General features: G+C 38.8%; 1 protein-coding gene across 1 annotated transcript in view; it reads left to right on the forward strand.

Moving 5' to 3' along the window:
* Positions 1-19,858, forward strand: part of CSTF2 (cleavage stimulation factor subunit 2) — a 30,213-nt gene that overhangs the window by 669 nt on the left and 9,686 nt on the right. Inside the window, exons 2-13 of the mRNA XM_028132726.2 lie at positions 458-536; positions 1,293-1,462; positions 2,142-2,278; positions 2,734-2,853; positions 2,969-3,106; positions 6,777-6,900; positions 9,897-9,962; positions 11,377-11,439; positions 13,904-13,963; positions 14,607-14,748; positions 15,500-15,675; positions 15,961-16,238. Of these exons, the coding sequence (XP_027988527.2) occupies positions 458-536; positions 1,293-1,462; positions 2,142-2,278; positions 2,734-2,853; positions 2,969-3,106; positions 6,777-6,900; positions 9,897-9,962; positions 11,377-11,439; positions 13,904-13,963; positions 14,607-14,748; positions 15,500-15,675; positions 15,961-16,238 (1,553 nt within the window). The remainder of the gene's footprint in view (positions 1-457; positions 537-1,292; positions 1,463-2,141; positions 2,279-2,733; positions 2,854-2,968; positions 3,107-6,776; positions 6,901-9,896; positions 9,963-11,376; positions 11,440-13,903; positions 13,964-14,606; positions 14,749-15,499; positions 15,676-15,960; positions 16,239-19,858) is intronic.

Consider the following 19,858-nt stretch of genomic DNA (forward strand, 5'->3'; position numbering starts at 1 on the left):
AAGGGCCACAAAACAGTACAGAATCATTTTAAACATCTTCCACTACATCCATGGTCATTCTCCTTTGTGGTGTGTGTGTAAATATGGACATATGAGTCGGTTTTAAAAATTACAGTATAGATTCTTTTAGTAGTTATTGATAAGACTTGCACACCTTCAGGTAGTATTTTCACCAAAGTTAAGTAAAATCTAACTCTTGTCTAATCAGTCTGTGAACTGACATTTAGGCGTGTCTACACCTTTTGTATTTACTCTCAGTGGTTTATTTCTCTTGCAATTAAAGTCAGCAAAAATTGTAATCCTGTCTAAGGGAGTACCATGGAACTGGGATTGGAGGAGCACTGTATTTTGAGCCAGTTGTTACATTTTCCATGATATAAGAAAATACTGTTTATTTTCTTACTAAAGATCTAGTTTACAAACTCAGAATTTTAATGTTATCTATTTTCTTCCTTAGTGGGGAACATTCCATATGAAGCTACTGAAGAGCAATTAAAGGACATCTTTTCTGAGGTTGGACCTGTTGTTAGTTTCAGGTATGATTCTCTTTTGCTATTTGGTAGGAGTTTCTTAAAAATTACCACAAATTTGGCCCTTAGAAATAATGGCAAGATTTACTGATGATTTTGTACACACATTCTTCTTTTTTTTGTTTGTAACAGCTTTATTGAGATGTAATTCACAGACCATACAATTCACATTCATTTTTACTAAAAGATACATTTTTGGGAATGTAGGCAGCATTCAAAGTTTATGCCATTTTCAAGTATGCCCAGGGTTTACTCTCTCCTGAGCCCCTTCTATGTTTCATATGCACATATGTTCAGCTTTAGCATCAGCCAGGTATGTGTAACTGGTTTTGAGTTTTCTCCAGAATCTGCTGCACATACACACAGTCAAGCAAAAAATGTGCCTTCTCTAACAATGACTACAACCTCAAGCTAGTGGAGTTGTGAGCATTCCCTACCCAACCACCCCTGTGATTGTCACTTCTACTGACTGGGTGTGGACTTTTTCTACCACACCAAATTGAGCAAGCCCCCTCACTATTGATCCTTTTGACCTGTCCTATCTTGTCAACTGAGATGAGAGAGGGATTCATTTTTAAAAATGTTTATGAATGTCAATTATAATTTTAAAATAAAAATTTTCATTGTTTAAAACATATTTCAGTGAGGCAGTCAGGCTGATAGTTATTTGCCTTACAGTTCACCAAATTTGAACATGGCAATGTTTGCAGGATCCCTGTGTGTATGTAACATTTATGCCTGATACTTGGTTCTGCTCTTCAGGTTGGTATATGATAGGGAGACAGGAAAGCCAAAGGGTTATGGCTTCTGTGAATACCAAGACCAAGAGACAGCACTTAGTGCCATGAGAAACCTGAATGGGCGTGAATTCAGTGGAAGAGCACTTCGAGTGGATAATGCTGCCAGTGAAAAGAACAAAGAAGAACTGAAGAGTGAGTATAAACCCAAGTTAGTAGAGATGTAACAATGAAGATTTTCCATTTATGGTATGTTTTAGCATCTGCTTAAATGGTTATCCACACAAGCTTCTTTACTTGACCCACCTGAGGTACCTGCACTGGGAAAGTGTATATCTTTGAGAAACAAGGTAACATTGACTTTAGAAGTCCTTCGGTTGCTAAGGAGTTAATTCCATTTGAAGATGAATTCAGGCTCACTAAGTGATTAGTAGTACTAAATATGTCCTTGGTGTTTGCCATGCCAGTAACTATGTTGCCAGATCTGTAGCTGGTGGAGACACTAAGGCATTCTTTTGGCTTTTTTTATGAGATGGTAGATCCAGAAATTCCATTGTAAAATTAGCATCTTTTTTTTGTTTAAACCTTTTGCTTCGGAAATTACTTGTCAAAGGAAATTGATATGCTTAATCCCTAATTTAGGTTAACATTGTCCACCTATATGACCCTAGTCCCAGCTTTACTCTAAGAGCAAAAAATACACTCTGTCACTTTCTTCCACAGAAATAAGAAACTAGCAAATCACTTATTTCTCAGCTCCAGAGAATTTAAAGTTATCATCGGATCCTTACAAGCCCTGGAAAGTAGATATTTGAAATGATTTGCCTCTTTATTTTGCCTCTTTTTAACTTTTTTGTACTTTCTTCCCGATCAGGCCTTGGCACTGGTGCCCCTGTCATTGAGTCACCTTATGGAGAGACCATCAGTCCTGAGGATGCTCCTGAGTCCATTAGCAAAGCAGTTGCCAGTCTTCCACCAGAGCAGATGTTTGAGTTAATGAAACAGATGAAGGTGGGAGGAGGCATTAAATTATGAATAAATCCAGTCACATCAAATTTTCAAGAGTTATTGATGAAGTAAATGGAAATGATTCCATGAGCTCAAGTAGAAGGTGTGCCTGTTGACCACCTTGCACTTTTACTATTACTTGCACCTTTACTATTCCATATGTGCACAGTATATTTTGTGCAAAGAGCTTTCCATTTTTGTACACAAACCACACCAACATAATCTGGCTGGGTTTTTGTGGCCCATTGATAACAGATGTAGATATTAAAATGTGAATTTTTTCCTTAATGATTATATTATGGTATTTGAAATGCCTCTTCCTTCTCTTGCCTGCTGTGACAGAATTTTGTGTGCTATGCAAAAATCATTGCATTTCTCTGATGTAAATAGTTCTAAGTCACTATTGATTTCTAAGCAATAAGTATTGAACCTGATGATGATTCCGTGTATCTTCTCAGCTTTGTGTCCAGAATAGTCCCCAGGAAGCACGGAACATGTTGCTCCAAAACCCTCAACTGGCTTATGCTTTGCTACAAGCACAGGTAGTGATGAGAATTGTGGATCCAGAGATCGCCTTGGTGAGTGCTACTGGTTCTTTTATGGAAATACTGAGGTAAACCTTGAGTAGGGGTAGGAACTACTTGATTGCTTTGTTAAACAGACAGCTCATAGATTTTTCTTTTTACTTTTTAGAAAATTCTGCATCGCCAGACAAATATCCCAACACTGATGTCAGGCAATCCTCAGCCAGTCCACAATGCTGGACCTCCCTCAGGAGCCGGTGTACCAATGAATCAGCAGAATCCTCAGGCCCCTGGGGCCCAGCCTATGGTATGGCTTTACTCTTTAACATTTCTTTTATCTGTCTTATAATGTCATTTTCTTTTTAGGAGAATATATTGAAAGAAGAATGGACAAGAGCCAGAGATGGTAATTTCAATTTTCAGGCATAAAGGTAGTTTCCAGGTTGCAGACTATGTGGCATCTGAATGAATATAGGTTTTATGCCAAGTTTGTAAAACAAAGAAGTCCTTCCTATACACAATTTTTATAAGCTAATTTTGTGTGTCTATGCATGTGTAGCACTGTGGTTGGCACTTTGTTATTTTATATACACTGTATAATTTAATACTTTATTTATTACAGTGATTATATGAGGTGGCACTCTTATTATCTCCATTCTTACCAATGAAAAAAGTAAAAACTTAGCTTTCTAAGTATTACACAAAACCCTGAAGCCATAGAAAATCAGTACATTTGAAAACTGAAAAATTTCTTTGTGGAGAAAAAGACATAAACACCAAAGACAGATGACAAATTGGGAAAAGTATTTGCCACATATGTGGACAACAGGGTTATTATTTAAGAGCCCTTAATCATCTTTAATCATGTTTATTGCCACACTATAATAGTGAACAATTAGAAACATCCTAAATGTACGTCAGTGAAAGAATGAAGAAAATATGGTATATTCTACAACAGTTAAATAAACTACATTTGTCACGATGAATGACTTTCAAAAACAGTTCTATATAGCAGTTAAGATGAACTACTATACATGGTATCAACACAGATAAATTAAAAACATAATACCATACCAAAGTGGAAATAAGTGAATGTGGAAGCATTCCCAAAATATGGGATATATATCTCTGCATATATCCCAAATATATGTTGAGTGAGTTATAAAGACTATGTTCAGTATATAATGATTTACATAAAATTTCAGAACACCAATAAGAATTCTTAAGTGGCTGTCTAAGGGATACAGGGTGCAGTTAAGGAAGACCATATGGGAGATTTCATTTGGGCATATAATTTATTTCCTAAGCTGTGTGGTTAATTTTGTTTTCCATATAATTTATCCGGAATTTTTCATGATATGCAAAAACCTAAAGTTAGTAATTACATTACCAATGACTCAGTAGAAAAGTTTGCAATGGATATAAACAGTTCACAAAAGTGGAAATACAAATATGTATTAAATACTCGTGGCCCGGTGCACGAAATTCATGCACATTAAAAGGGAATTAATTATAGGAAATATTTTAATATTGCTATTTGCCCTTTCTCTGTAATAGAAGTGTCCAGCCAGTCCCACCCCCATTGGGCGACACCAAGACCCATCTGGCCCCACCCCTGTCAAGCCCCACCAGGCAGGGGACGCAGCCTCATGTCCCGGGGCTGGGGGCACAGCCTCAGGTCCCCTGGTCCCAGCCCGGCGCCACACAACCACAAGTCCCTGCTGATCGGGCGTTACGGTGTCACAGCGTGATGACCATTTACATATTAGCCTTTTATTATGATACTAGTGGCCCGGTGCACAAAATTTGTGCACATTAAAAGGGGATTAATTAGAGGAAATAATTTAATATTGCTATTTGCGCTTTCTCTATAATAGAAGTGTCAGAGATGAAAGAAAATGAGTAAAATATATATGAAAACCTTCATCCTGTCAGAGTCTGGGGCATACCACGGGACCCAGAGTCAAGTCCCTTCCCACCCACATGCACCTCAAAATCACGTGAGACCCAGACCCGGCTGCCGCGCCCCCCCCCCCCACCCACATTGGGCTAGATCCAGACCCGGCCAGTCCCACCCTTGTCAAGCCCCGCCAGGCAGGGGTCATAGCCTCAGGTCCCCTAGCCTGGTTCCAGGACGGGGGGGGGGGGGGGGGCGTGGCTTGAGGTCCCCCAGCCCAGACCGGGGCAGAGGACGTGCCTTGAGGTCCCCTGTCAAGCCCTGCCAGGTGGGGGACACGGCCTGAGATCCCCTGTCAAGCCCCGCTGGGTGGGGGGCATGGCCTGAGGTCCCTCGTCAAGCCCCACCAGGAGGGGGCGGGCGCAGCCTCAAGTCCCCTATCAAGCCCTGCTGGGCAGGAGCGCAGCCTGAGTTCCCCCGACCCAGCACTGGGGGTGCACCTTGAGGTCCCCCGTCAAGCCCTGCTGGGTGGGGGGCGTGGCCTGAAGTCCCCTGTCAAGCCCCACCTGGTGGGAAGCGCGGCCTGAGATCCCCCAGCCTGGCGCTGGGGCGGGGGGAGCAGCCTGAGGTCCCCTAGCTTAGCACCAGGATGGGAAGCACACATTGAGGTGCTCTGGGCATGGCCTCAGGTCCCCTGGCCTGGCACTGGGGTTGGGGGTGCGGCCTGAGGTCCCTTGTCAAGCCCTGCCGGTTGGGGGCGCGCAGCCTGAGGTCCCCTGTCAAGCCCTGCCTGGTGGGGGGTGAAGCCTGAGGTCCCCTGTCAAGCCCCATGGGGGCGGGGCAGGGTGTAGCCTCAGGTCTCTGCTGATTGCTCGTTAAGGCTCCTTATGGGAACTTGGCCTCAGCTGTGGGTACAGCCATCTTTGTGATGGAGTGATGGTCAATTAGCATATTCCCTCTTTATTAGATAGGATGTGAAAGTGTTCAACCTCAAAAAAAGATAAATGTAAACAGAAAGTACAAAAATCTAACATTTTTTACCTATCACATTGGCAGAGGCAAACCACTTAGGTAGATCATACAAAGGTTTAAGGCGGGAGTCGGCAAACATCTGTAAATGGCCCAATAGTAAATATTTTTGGCTTTGCAGGCCATGGAATCTTTCCTAACTACTCAACTCTGCCATTGGAATGTGAAATCAGCCACAGACAATACGTAAAGAAATGTGTGTGGTTGTGTTCCAATAAAACTTTATTTATGAAATGAGGCAGTAAGCCAGATTTGGCTCATGGGCCATAGCTTGCTAACCCCTGCTGTAATTAAACATTTTTTTCAGAAATGCAATGAAATTAATTAAGATGCAGAGAGGTTACCTGGTCCAAAAGTAGCATAATTGTAAGTGGCATATCCAGGATCTAAACCTGGTTCTGTTTGACCTCATAACCTGTTTTAATACAGTGTTCTGTTTGAGAGTTTTATTTGTGTTCTCTGACATTATTATGTGATTTTTAAAAATATAACTTAGTTTTTACTCTTTCTTTTATTAAGCTCTTTCTATTCCAAGGGACTGCTTTCTCTGGAGAATATATAGATTAAAACAATCCCTTTCCCTCTAGGAGCTTTAATGTAGCATTAAAAAAATTAACATTCCCCCCAAACCAGAATTATATCTCAGGACAGGGATGAGAAAAATTAGATTTTTAAAATTTCATCTTAAAAATGCAGACTGCCAGCAATTTCTTTATAAAAATGTCCTAGTCTCCTCTTTTTCTCCTTGGCATTTTTTCTTATTGCTAGGCCCCAGTCATGAAGTCAACAATAGGTGCTACAAGTAGCCTCACCACACAAATAAGACTTGTCAATCTTAGCTTTTAGAATATGGTCCATCTTAACTGTGTTATAACCAGGCTTTTCATCTGTATTGCATCTTGTATTCATAGTTTGCATGATACATGCTATACAAAAAGGACATTTGGTAGAATATTTGGGTTGTCAGCTTGAAGAGTTCTTTAAAGTCATAGACTTTGTGTGTTGAGTCTCCACTGAGATGTCTATATACTTTGATTTTTCTCCTGGTCAGGGTGGCATGCATGTTAATGGTGCACCTCCTTTGATGCAAGCTTCTATGCAGGCTGGAGTTCCAGCACCAGGACAAATACCAACTGCTGTAACAGGACCTGGCCCTGGTGCCTTAGCTCCCGGCGGTATGTTGCATTTAGAGTCTTCACCATTTTGGTATTTTGCTAAAGTTTTTTATTGCAAATGGGATAGATCTTGATATAAAATTAATATACAACTAGGAAATATGTATCCAAGGTGGAAGAAATAATTGATTTCTTATATACAAATCCTATATGTTTGATTATGAGAGCTGGAAAAAGGGCAGTAAAGTGGGAAGGTACAGTAAAACTTCCAAATTAATGAGAGGAAAATTGGAATGAATGGAAACTAGAGCAAGCCAACAAATACAGAGAAAAATAAAATGATATTGTGAAGTAAGTAATAATAAAAGTAGAGTAAGGGGGAAGGAATAAAATCTTGTATAGTCATTATTCTACTAAATGTGAATGGATTGAATTCTTCCATTAGAAATCAGAGACTGTTAGATTAGGGTAAAAACATATGGGGAAAAAAACAGACACAGAATACATGGACATATTTCTTCTTATTTAACAGACATAAAATTTTATTTCATTAAATATAATCAGACCAGGCCGTGGCAGGGTAGCTCAGTTGTTTAGTGCATCCTCCTGGTACAGGTTGTGCGTTCCATCTCTGGCAGGGCACATACCAGAATCAAATAATGAATGCATAGGTAAATAGAACAGCAAATTGATGTTTCTCAGTCTGTCTATCTCCTCTCTTTCTAAAATTAATAAATAAATATAGTCAGACCAAAGAACAAAAGGAAAAAAGAATTTTAAAAACTTCATTTGTTCATTAAAAGTGTACACATATATAGGAATTAATAGAATATTGCTGTTACACTCGTAGCTTTTCATCATTCAGTAATTGTAACTAAAGGTATGCATGAAATAGAGATTTCCCATATGAAAAACCTGTATGAACACATAATGTATATCAATATTGAAAGTTTTTTTAAAGCAATCTTCTTATTTATCTAATCTGGGATAGATCGACTGCATGGAGGATAATTTGAATCAAAATTGTTCTGTTTTGTACAGAGACAAGTGGACAAAGAATAGAAGAAGGGATTTTTAAAGAAATTTCAACAACCCACAATTTTCATTTATCCTGTAATGTTATAGTTAAATTTAAATTATCTTTCAGTGAAAAAAAATAGATCCTGTATTTTATATATTTATGAATTGTAGGTGCATAATTTACTTAAAATAGTTGTAATATGGTCCTACTACACCTGACAAGTATGCAAGCTATGACATATGCAGCTCATTACATGAGTTGAAAATCCTCCAAATACCCTGAGCCAAGTGTGATGACCATGCACTCAGATGTCACAGCAATGTCAAATTGCTATAAAGGTTTCTAAGTGACTACTCTCCATTTCTGTACTTACTGTACAATGTCATGAACTGTAAACACAGAATGTGGATCGGCATTGTCTGTGGACCACACTTTGAGTAGCATTGTGTTAGTGGACAAAAAACAAGTAAGGATGTTAAGGAATAAAACAGTGGAATCAATAAGCTTGATATAATATATAGAGGGTGCCTTATATCTTTTGACTGGAGAATGCACACAACCCCCACCCCCAAATGACCATGGCACAGTAAAGAAAAAAACTTGGCCATGTACTTAGCCATAAAATAAAAACAAATTTTAAAATACAGAGATTTTACAGGCTGTTTTCTCTGATTATAAGCCAATAAAACTAGAAATAAGTAATTAAATTGTGACTGAAAAAAACTTTTACTGAACATACTCTAGATAATTCTTGAATTAAAGAAAAAAGTAGAAATTTATAAATTATCTAAAAGACAACAAAAAGAAGTATACTTCATATAAATATGAGAAATAATAAAAGTGGTACTTAAAGGAAATGAATATCCTTAAATACTTATATTATTGAAGAATAAATGAATCCTAAGTCCTAGTTTTAAAGAATTAGAAAAATAATTTTTTAAAAAAGGTATCAAGAAGAGGGAATTAATAAATATAAAAGTTGATGTTAAGAGTAAATGAATTTTCAAGTGATATTTTTGGTGAGGGTATAGCATTTATACTTGTGAAGTTATTAAAACTTAAAACTCTATTAAGATTTTTGAGGTACCCTTACAAAGCTCTTTGACAGTTCATGAGAAGGAAGAATAACGTACTAGGAAAGTAGGCAAAGAAAATGACTAGGCACTTCATAGAAGAGCAAATCCAAATGGCAGTAAGAACAAATTCATTTATAGTCAGGGGATTGCAAATTAAATAGCAGGATTTTGCTTTACTTAAACCCATCCAACCAGCAAAAGTTTCAAAGAGAGATGACACTCTTGATGGGGAATGTGGTATCATTAATTACATTGCTGTTGAAAATGTGAAGTTTTTCCACCTTTTAAGAAAGTCTTACATTAAAGATTCATATACACTTTGACCCACCGATTCCACTTCTGGGAAGCAAGTGCATACAATAAAAATGCTGTTATGTGATAATTTATAACATGAGAAATGATGCCCATAATTCTTTCTGCCACCACTTTCTTCAGGTAGTTATCTTTGTATCATTTTGGTGAGTGGTCTGAATAAATCATAAAATGTTAGGGCTGTAAGACAGCTCTGAAATAAATTTGACCTGTGATTCTCAAACTTAGTATGAAGTAGAATCCCAAAAGAGCTTATTAAAACACAAATCGCTGGTCCCCACCACCCCCAGACTCTAATTCAGCAGGTCCGAGGTAGGGCCCTGAATATTTATTTGCAGTTCTGACAAGTCCCTGGTGATGCTGATGGTACTTGTCTGAGTACTTTATTCTAAGAACCACATTGGTTTAGGCCAACTCCTTCACATTATATATGAGGAAGCCTGGAAATACATTAATTTCATCAAATAACTTGTTCAAAATCACACTTAGTAGCAGGGCTTGGCCTAGCACCGGTTCAGGTTTTTTATCCATGGCTCTTTGATACCTGGTATGTTAAATGGAATAAGAGAATGTGAAGTGTACTTGATATTTTAGATAAGTACTAATGACTGAAAATAGTTCAGCTTGTCTATTTTCTCCACTTGCAGCATATGTTGTTCTTTTGAGGAAAAGAGAAGAATTTCTATGTGGAAAGGACCACACAAGGACTTGTGGTAGATGATTATTTTTTGTATAGCAGTTACCATACTGTTAATCATACTGGTTAGAATAGGCCAGTGGTTCTCAATTCTATTAGACCCTTTGGCCCCTCTTCCTAATAGATACATTGCAGTGACTCTTTGGTATCCTGAAATGAAATGTAAAGATCATAAAGCGTACCTAACATGATTTCAAAAAAAATCAGTATAATGTCCTAACCATAACATAAAGGATACATTAAAATATATTAATTTATAACAAAATATTTTTAATATACAATTATTCAGGCAAAACTATACTAGAAAACAAAAGGTAGTAGTCAAATGCTTGCACCTATATCATGAATGTCAAAGCTACAAATGTAGACAGATACAGGTATGTCATTCTGACAATTCAAATACCACAAGTACTGTTGACATCAGTGATGTGATTTTCTGAAATGGAGAAACTCTTGGTAAAGTTTTGTTTGTTTGTTTGTTTGTTTGTTTGTCTTTAATCCTCACCCGAGAATATGTTTTTATTAACTTTAAGGAGTGAGAGAAAAATCATTGGTGTGAGAGAGAAATATTGATAGGTTGCCTCCCATACGCACCCTGATCAGGGGATCGAACCTGCAACCCAGGTAGGTGCCCTGACCAGGAATCAAACCTGAGACCCTTCAGTGCATAGGACTATGCTCCAACCAACTGAGCCACCAGGCCAGGGCTCTTGGTAACGTTCTTAACAAAACAAAATACAGTGCCCATAATTTACTCAGTAACTTCATTTCTGAATTTCTGGAAGATATAGCACAAACATATAAACAGGGCAAAGGACCTTTTTGTTTACAAATAAAACAGACTTGGGTTTTGAGTTCTGATGACCATAAACAGATTTTCATTTGTGTGAATGTTCGAGACATTTGACAGTTTTGCAACAGTTTTGCAAGACAGGATAAATCTTTTGTTGGTTTTGATTTGTTAATTTTCACCTGAGGATATTTTTTCCATTGATTTTTTTTTTTTTTTTAGAAAGAGTTGGAGGGAGGGAGGGAGGGAAGGAGAGGGAAGGAGAGAGAGAGAAAGAAAGAGAAGCATCGATGTGAGAGAGACACATCAATTGGTTGCCTCTTGCACACGCATGCCAGGGTAAATCTTCTTTAAAAAAATATTTTTTATTGATTTTCGAGAGGAAGGGAGAAGGAGAGAGAGATAACCATTAATTGGCTGCCTGCTGCATGCCTCCTACTGGAGATTTAATTCACTTTTCTGTCACTGAAGCTTAACAGATTCCCATCTTCTATATAACTGCATTGTTTGGTGGTAGTTATCTCCCTTTGGAGGTTTCTGTCTGTGAGGCAGAAAAAGGATATTTGTTAACTCAGCCACCATGCTAATTGTTTCGCCACTGTTCTAATTTGTGTTTTCTTTCTTGCCCTTTATGTTCTAGGAGGGATGCCGGCCCAGGTTGGAATGCCAGGAAGTGGACCAGTGCCCATGGAACGAGCACAAGGTAAATAGGTAGTAATACCTGATTAATGTGGACTGGACTTGGAAATGTTCTATATCTGCACTAAGATGACAATGTGGCAGCCATCACCTGTATATACTTTAACATATTTGAATGTTAAAGTAATTTAAATTAAATTAAATTGAAATTATGTAAAATCTAAAATTCAGTTCCATATTACAACTGTAAATGGCCACATGGGGATGGTGGATACACTACTGGATATTACAGATATAGATAATTTTTATCATTGCAGAAAATTCAATTTGACACCTCTGGTCTGTACTTTCCATTTAGTGATTCAGAACCCAGCTCTACAAGAATTGATGATGAAGCAAAGAATTCTTTGTTGCCATTTAATTCATATCACCTTTTCCTGATAGTCTATAATGATTCTACTGACATGTTCGCTTTTCCTCTATGGATATCTGTTGATTGAGTAAGGAATTTTAATAATGAGCATATAATGTGTGGCTGAGTATGTAGAAAACTAAATTGAAACCCCAGAGAATACTGGGAGAGGACCAAAGGTCTATGAAATCTACCTGATGGCAGTAACACTGGATACCACAGCAGTAGCACTACAAAATCTCCACATTCTCTATGTTACTAGAGTTTGAAGGAAAAGAAAATGCAGTGGTTCAGTTAAAAACAACATTAGGAGGAGAGCGAGTGAGAAAACAGAGGGAGCTAACAATAAAATTGAGTGCATACTATAGGTCAGGCACTTTAATTTTCATAAACAACCTTGTGAGTTAGGGAGCAGCACTTCAGTTTTCAGGTAAGAGATGGAAGCTCAGAGTTTTGAATTACTTACTGAAGGGGACATGGCAAGTAAATACCGATATCTGAGTCACATGGACTGTACTTGGGGCACTCATCTTCTCTTCCAGCTAGTAAGTGACAGAGCTAAGATTCTGAAGTCTCTGATTCTAGAATCATCTTTTTGTCAATCCACACCACCTCTATTAACTTCCAAAATGTTTTCTTTGGACAAGCATAAAGAAGCTTAAGTTACTTCTTCTTAGCATATGGCCTATAAGCAAAACCTATTTTTAAGCAAAATATTAAGAATTAGGACTATATACTTACTCCTTGTCTATATACACTGGGGTTGGTTACTGAAGTGACAACTAGTAAACTTGTCAGATGGTTGATAGTAGGACAAGCTCTTGGCTAAATACTTCATCTGAGCATCCCATGCTTTTGTGCAATTGTGCCCCACGCCCCACAGCTAATCAGTAGATTGTGTATAAGCCTTAAGTATTTTTGTAGTAGTTCAAAGGAATTAGGGTTTCAGTCATACTTTTACTTCCCCCAAGCCATAATTCAAGCTATAGCTTTTTAATATATACTTCCACAAGACATCTTCCTTCCTGCTATAGTTATCTTCATTTTTCTCATCAAAAGTTAACAAAGGAAAGGCTCGAGTTTTGAAGGCATCTCAAGGCTGTCTTCATGAAGAGACAAAGTGAGATGAGTTTCCTTTCATGGTTTTCCTTCAGTACCCAGCAGAGGAAGCAAGAATGTTTCCATTTATACCTAGTTTGTCTTTCTTTTCCTGTTTCTTTGGCACATTTATAATGATGAAAGGAGACAGTGAGATGTTTAAGAAGATACTTCCTCTTGCCTTCTGCCCCCTTTGTTTAGTGTTAGTGCTTTTGTCATCTCATTAGTCTTTGTTTGCTGTTGTCATGGTGTTTGTTTATAATCAAAGACTTGCAGTGACAGAGTATTTCTTGAGGAATGATACTCTCTTTCCTTGTCTAAAGTTCATTCACTGTATTTCCCCACTTGGTACTTCTGTTATGGCCCTCTCCAGAATCAATCTTACCTTCCACATTCAGTATAAGTTATTTTGTTTTTTACTTATGAAATATGTTTATGCTCTTTACCTAAATAGAAATTCAGAACCATCCTTTTTATATTTTCTTTTCTAATGCTATCATAAGGAGATTTAGGGGGAATCATAGTAGCAGAGGTGAAAATGGAAAGTGGCTGGTTATTCCTGCTCCAGTAAAATCAGTGTCCCACAGATATTGTCTTTGGAAGCAGTCTGATCAAAGCAGAACCAAAGATGCTAACATAGTTTAGGAAGATTTTATAGCCTAGGCCAGTGGTCGGCAAACTCATTAGTCAACAGAGCCAAATATGAACAGTACGACGATTGAAATTTCTTTTGAGAGCCTTAAACCAACTTCTGCACATGGGCCACGAAGTTTCAGTCGCACTGTACGTGCGCGCCCATATGTATTTTGTGGAAGAGCCACACTCAAGGGGCCAAAGAGCCGCATGTGACTCGTAAGCCGCAGTTTGCCGACCACTGGCCTAGGCAAACTAATGAACTCTTGACTTTTTAACTTACACATATAAATCTCCAGTGTCTGTATGTGTATGTCTCTGCATGCATGTGCAAGCTATTTTAAGTGTCTGCTCTTTCTCCTTTTCAACTTAACTGCTTACCTAGGAACCCTACAGCACTCGCCCGTGGGACCCGCCGGGCCTGCATCAATTGAGCGAGTTCAAGGTACCCATTGTATCTGTGGGTTTCCTTTTGCTTGTGTTTTCAGGGTGGGACATTGAGAGGACGAGGGCTGCTTGGCAGTCATCCTCACATTCAGACCCAAAAGGGTAGTGTTTTGGGTTTTTGTTTTTAAATTTTTTCCTGTTGGGGCCACAAGCCTGAGATTGACTGACCTCTTCACACAGAGCAGAGAACATGGATGATATGGGCATCTGTCCGAGGCTGTACTCCCTCCTTACTGGTGTCAGGAGGCTTGGATGGAATAGCAGTCTATAAGGAGACAGCAGGTTCTTGCAGAGCCATGGCAGTGTTCACATATTCCGAGACCCTACCTCTTTTGTGACTCTGGTCCTTGAACTAAGGTTGATTATAAGGAAAACCGGGAGTATACATTTCTTCAGGTTGCAGTGCTAGTCCTTAGCAGGTTGCTCCCCAGTTTGCTCTTTATATAATTCCATCCATACCTCTGACATGGCACAGATTCTGCCTACACCCTGCTTCTGTTCTTGAACTGCAAGAGGAGTCTGCTGTGGTGAGGTTTCACCCGCTCTAAGGTGTCTAAATTATGTTGTCAGTGGTGTATAGAGTCATTTCTTGTTTCCTTGTGTACTTCACAGCAGTAACTCCCCATTTGTTTCCCTGTCAGTGCCGATGCAAGACCCCAGAGCAGCTATGCAGCGTGGGCCCTTGCCTGCCAACGTCCCAACTCCTCGAGGTCTGTTAGGAGATGCTCCAAATGACCCACGTGGGGGCACTTTACTTTCTGTAACTGGAGAGGTAGAGCCTAGGTAAGCAATGACACAGAAGGAAAAGCTTAGAGGAATCAGAATTTTCCCTTGTTTTGAGAATAAAGTCTTTCCATACCAGTTGTGCCTGTTGGCTGCTGTTCAAGACTAAGCACTTCTCCTTGGACAGAACTGTGTACTTGAGTATGTCATTTTGAACTAACCGTGGCTACTCCCATCTTCAGAAATTAGAAATTCTAGCATACATACCCAGACTGAAAAAACTTATATTGCTTCTTAGTAATAGTAATATTAATAATGGCAATAATAAACATACTAAAATAACTTACATTAATGGGGATTATGCCTCTGACTCTGCTCTGAGTACTTTATTTGGATCATCTCAATAATCCACACAAACCTGTGAGATTGATATATCAGTCCCATTTTACAGATGAAGAAACTAAGGCATAGAGAAGTTAAGTAAATGGGCCCGAGATCACACAGCTAATAAGTGATAGAGCCTAGATTTGAACCCATATGATAACAATGTTCTTAAGCACTATACTTCATACGCATTATATATAATGGATATCCATTTGAAGTCCTCCTTAGTTATGAGTACCCTGACCAAATATGAAATTCTAGAATATGTTGATTTATATCTCTAACTTCTCTTCAACCTATAAAAGCATTCATAGACTGGTGTTTATATCAGTTCTTTGTCTGATTTTTATTTACTGATCTTCAGGTTGATACTTTTGTCTTATTTTTGGGTTCTGTTTTAAAATATAATAATTTTTTCCATCTGTAGAAGTTACCTGGGACCACCTCATCAGGGTCCACCCATGCACCATGTCCCTGGCCATGACAGCCGTGGCCCGCCCCCACATGAGATGAGGGGAGGGCCATTAGCCGAGCCCAGACCTCTAATGGCAGAGCCAAGAGGACCCATGCTAGATCAGAGAGGTCCACCCTTGGATGGCAGAGGTAAGGGCAGACCACACCACAACACTGACTGGTAGTTGTGGGTTGATGATAAACCCAGCGGTCTTAGGCTCTAATCTTGGATAAAGTATGCTGGGGTGATAAGGTTGGCAGACATTTTTAAGTTTTATCTGTAAATCTGAGAAATTGGGGAGGAGAAAGCAGTCTCCTCTAGCTGAGGGGAAAATGTGGCTAGAGGAATTGATTTCTGTCTTTCTTACGTTGTTGATTCTTCTTGCAGTAAAGGTGAATAGCTACACAGTGGTTTCCTTGGACCTTACTTTATAGGTGGAAGAGATCCCCGAGGCATGGACGCTCGGGGGATGGAGGCACGAGCCATGGAGGCAAGAGGATTAGATGCCAGAGGATTGGAGGCCCGTGCAATGGAAGCACGTGCGATGGAGGCCCGTGCAATGGAGGCCCGTGCAATGGAAGTCAGAGTGATGGAGGCCAGAAGCATGGATCCAAGGGGCCCAGTGCCTGGCCCTAGAGGCCCTATACCTAGTGGAATCCAGGGTCCAAATCCAATTAACATTGGGGCAGTTGGCCCCCAGGGATCCAGGCAGGTATGTATGACACATTCACTTCTGGCTTCTATGTGAAATATTGATCTATTCTGGAACTGATTATTGAGCCTTGTTATTACTGCTTTATTTGATTTGGGCTATTTCTCAGCTTGTTAGAAAGGGAAGATTAGAATCACACTTCCTATAGTTTCTCAGTCCCTTAGGATAGTGATTTCTGATTAACAGGATTATAGTCCGAAAGAGCAACCTTGTCTCACAATTTCAGGAGCTTTTCCATTCAGAGCAGAGATAAAGAGTATATCTGGGACCAGGCCAGGTAGCTCAGTTGATTAGAACATTGTCCCAATACGCCAAGGTTGAGGGTTTACTCTCCAGTCAGGGCACATAGAAGAATCAACCAATGAATGTATAATAAGTGGAACAACAAATCTCCCTCTCTCTCCTCCTTTCCCTCTCCCTCCCCCTCCCCCTCCCCCTTTTCCTCTCCCTCTCTCCCTTCCTAAAAATCTTTAAATTAAAAAAAAAATTTAAAGATCATATCTGTCGAATCTAGACATGGGTCATTTGAAAAACTTCTCCCAAACGATTCTAATGTACAACCCTGAGAGCTACTGCACTAGAGTATATGAAGAGTTCTTAGTGGTCATTTAGATAATCTTCAGTTTGCAGAAACCTATTTTAATTTTCTTTCATTGCATAGCCTAAGTGAACAGTATGAAAGGCAGTTTACTAATGCTCAACTTAAAACCTGTGGAACTGAATTTTTACCTCTGCTTTCTTTTTGTCTCTCTGCAGCTATGAGAGTATGTGTTTGTCTTTGATTGTCTGTGTGTTGTCATCTCCTCCCTCTTCACCCCAGTTGGTTGTGTGGTGTTTTTCTTCCCTGAGTTTTTATATGCTAGAACCTTCATCTCTCTCTAGCCCCTACCCCTTCTTTTTCCTATATGTGCCTTCCTCCTTTCTCTATGTAGTTCTATCTCTCTTTTCCCTTTCATATGCTTCTGTGCCTTCCTCCCCTCCTGTGTAAGTGTGTGTATGAGAGAGAGAGACGGAGAGAGAGAATGTCAGAGCTGAAATGGAACATGTCAATCATCCAGTTCTCTCATTTTGTAGGTTTGGAAACTGAAACTCAAGAATTCAGGTGACTTGTCTAAATTCACACAGCTAAAAAGTGGCAGAGCAAAGAATAGGATCCCCTATTTTTACCACTCTACCACTCTATCCTGTTACCTGCATGTTGTGTATGTGTATATGTGTGTCTACCCCCCTCTTTAAAATGAAATATGAGTGTGTTGTTTCTGGTATGTGTAGAAGAAAACTGTAATCTGTTGTTTTTCAAGTTGTATATTTTTAAAATGTGTTCATGGACCTCGATGTTTATTGTGCCCTCTGTGGTCAGTAGCCTCATAATAAAAATGGTTTTATGTGTTCATTCAGTCATTCAATAAATATTGATTGAGCACCTACTCTGTACCAAAGAGAACTATAGGTAATAAGGATATAGCAGTGAGAAAAAAAGAAATCCCTTATGGGCTTACATTCTAGTTGGGGAGACAGACAGCAAATAACTACATGATGTGTTTAGATATTTCTGTCGATAATTCTGTGGAGACACTGAAAATAGTGGTTGGAAGACTATTTCTAGATGATATCTTGCTCCTTTATCTCTGCTAGTGGTTGAAATCATTATTCTGTAATATTAAGCTTATATAGTTCCCATTAGTAGATTCTATAAAGCTAATTAGATCTGAGGTAGAGAAAATAAAAAATTTATGTTCTGACTTTTTAAAAAATGTTTGAGTCAATGTGTACACGTATAATTAAATATATAAAATACATTCACTCATATATAATAGATATACAATAAGAACCTCACTTCTTCCCCTGTACTGTGACCCCCATCTCCTATAGATAATTGCTTTTATTAGATTTTTAATGTATCTTTCTAGCAAATAATATATATTCTTATTTTTTTCAAATATGAATATACATATATATTTTTTCCTTTCGCTGTTCTGTTCCTTGGTTTTTTACTTAACAGTATATCCTTAATTGAGCATTTTAATTACCTCCGTTACACATAAGTTGGAAACTCATCGGTAAAAAGGATTATTATTGCTAGAGGGATTATATAACTTCTCATCAAACAGGGACACATTTGAGAGTGAGAGTGCTGTTAGTATTTACTCTGACAGAAGCATAAACAGGGACTGTCTTAGGCAAACCTAGATGTGTAGTCACCCATATTATTACTTGTCTGCCTGGAATAGGTGCTCCTGGAAACTTTAAATGGCAATTAGTGAATGATTAGATCACATTACAGTACTTCAAATTAATATTGACTGAAGCTTCAAAAAGGTTTTTCTTAGAGATGTTTCAGGTCCATAACAGATGATGAAAATTCAGACCCATCTGCGGATTCAGTATATATAAAGACCAGGAAGTGGTAATATTTTAGCAAGCTGTATAAAGTCATACTAATGCTTCATCTCTGTAGTGTCTAGTGAGTTAAGGTATATAAATGAATGTTGTAGATAATAGAACTATTCTACCAAATTTTTAGTCAAATGAAAAGTAACTTTATGTGTATTATGCTTCCTTCCTTTCTTAAACAAAATACAAAAACTTATTTTAATCATTTTGACTACTCAAGGTCACCATTAAATGTATCCATTATTGTACATGCTGCAATAGAAAGCAGAGTTATTTCCTGTTTGGTTTCTAGTTTCCTTCACCGTCAGGCTGTCACCTGGCTCCTCATATTGCTGTCATAGTATCTGCTCCTAACGGTCTATCCTCATTTCTTTTATGCTTGGCTGCTTCTAATCTGCTGGGGAAGCAGGTAACAAGTTTGTTAACAATTTATGTTTAATAAGAGTACCTAAGCTCTGGGTGAATGCCTGAATGTGAACATAACTTCAGCATAGGGATTATGTAACAGTTATTCTAGGTGCTCTGAGGCCTATTCCTGGGTTCTGGTAGTCTTCAAAGATTGAACTCACCAAAGATCTTAAATATCAACAAGTATGTTATAACTGCACTTTGTTCTTTTAATTTGGGTCAGTCATATTTCTTGGTATGCACTTAGCATCTGCTGCATATTCTCTCTGGAAAGTTACCAAAAAACCCACAAATGTTGGGCTAATATCAGTCTTCTCCCCAGAGGCCTTCCCATCTCCTTTCTGCCTCTGCCATTAGGATCGTCTCTGCCTTACTTGTGGGATAGGGCCCTTTGGGATGAACAACCTATGTCTGATTGAACTAGAGGTAGGCGGTATCCCTGTGAATGTAAGCTTCCCCAGTGGACCAGCATCCATTATCTCTAAAATCTGTCAGCTTTCATTTCTGTTTCCACTGAACACTACTTTCCAGGATGCTGTTTTCTCTGTGCTTATGTGGCTGAATTTTGCTTGATTTGATGGTATCAAGTTGTGCTATGTCATATTTGTTGATGGTGGAGCTGTTGTAAGCAAATTGTGTCTAACATGCTAATTGATCTCTGCCTAAACCCTGCCTCTGCCATGCTAGTAATAGGAAATGATCTTCAGAATCATTAATTTGCTTTTCTTACTCATATCCATACTCAGATCATATTTTTACGCATTGCTGTTACTGGATTTTGTCTGCCTATTTGAGACATTCCAAAAATCTCTTTCCTC

The sequence above is a fragment of the Eptesicus fuscus genome, chromosome 1 (genome assembly GCF_027574615.1).
Source record: "Eptesicus fuscus isolate TK198812 chromosome 1, DD_ASM_mEF_20220401, whole genome shotgun sequence".
NCBI lineage: Eukaryota > Metazoa > Chordata > Mammalia > Chiroptera > Vespertilionidae > Eptesicus > Eptesicus fuscus.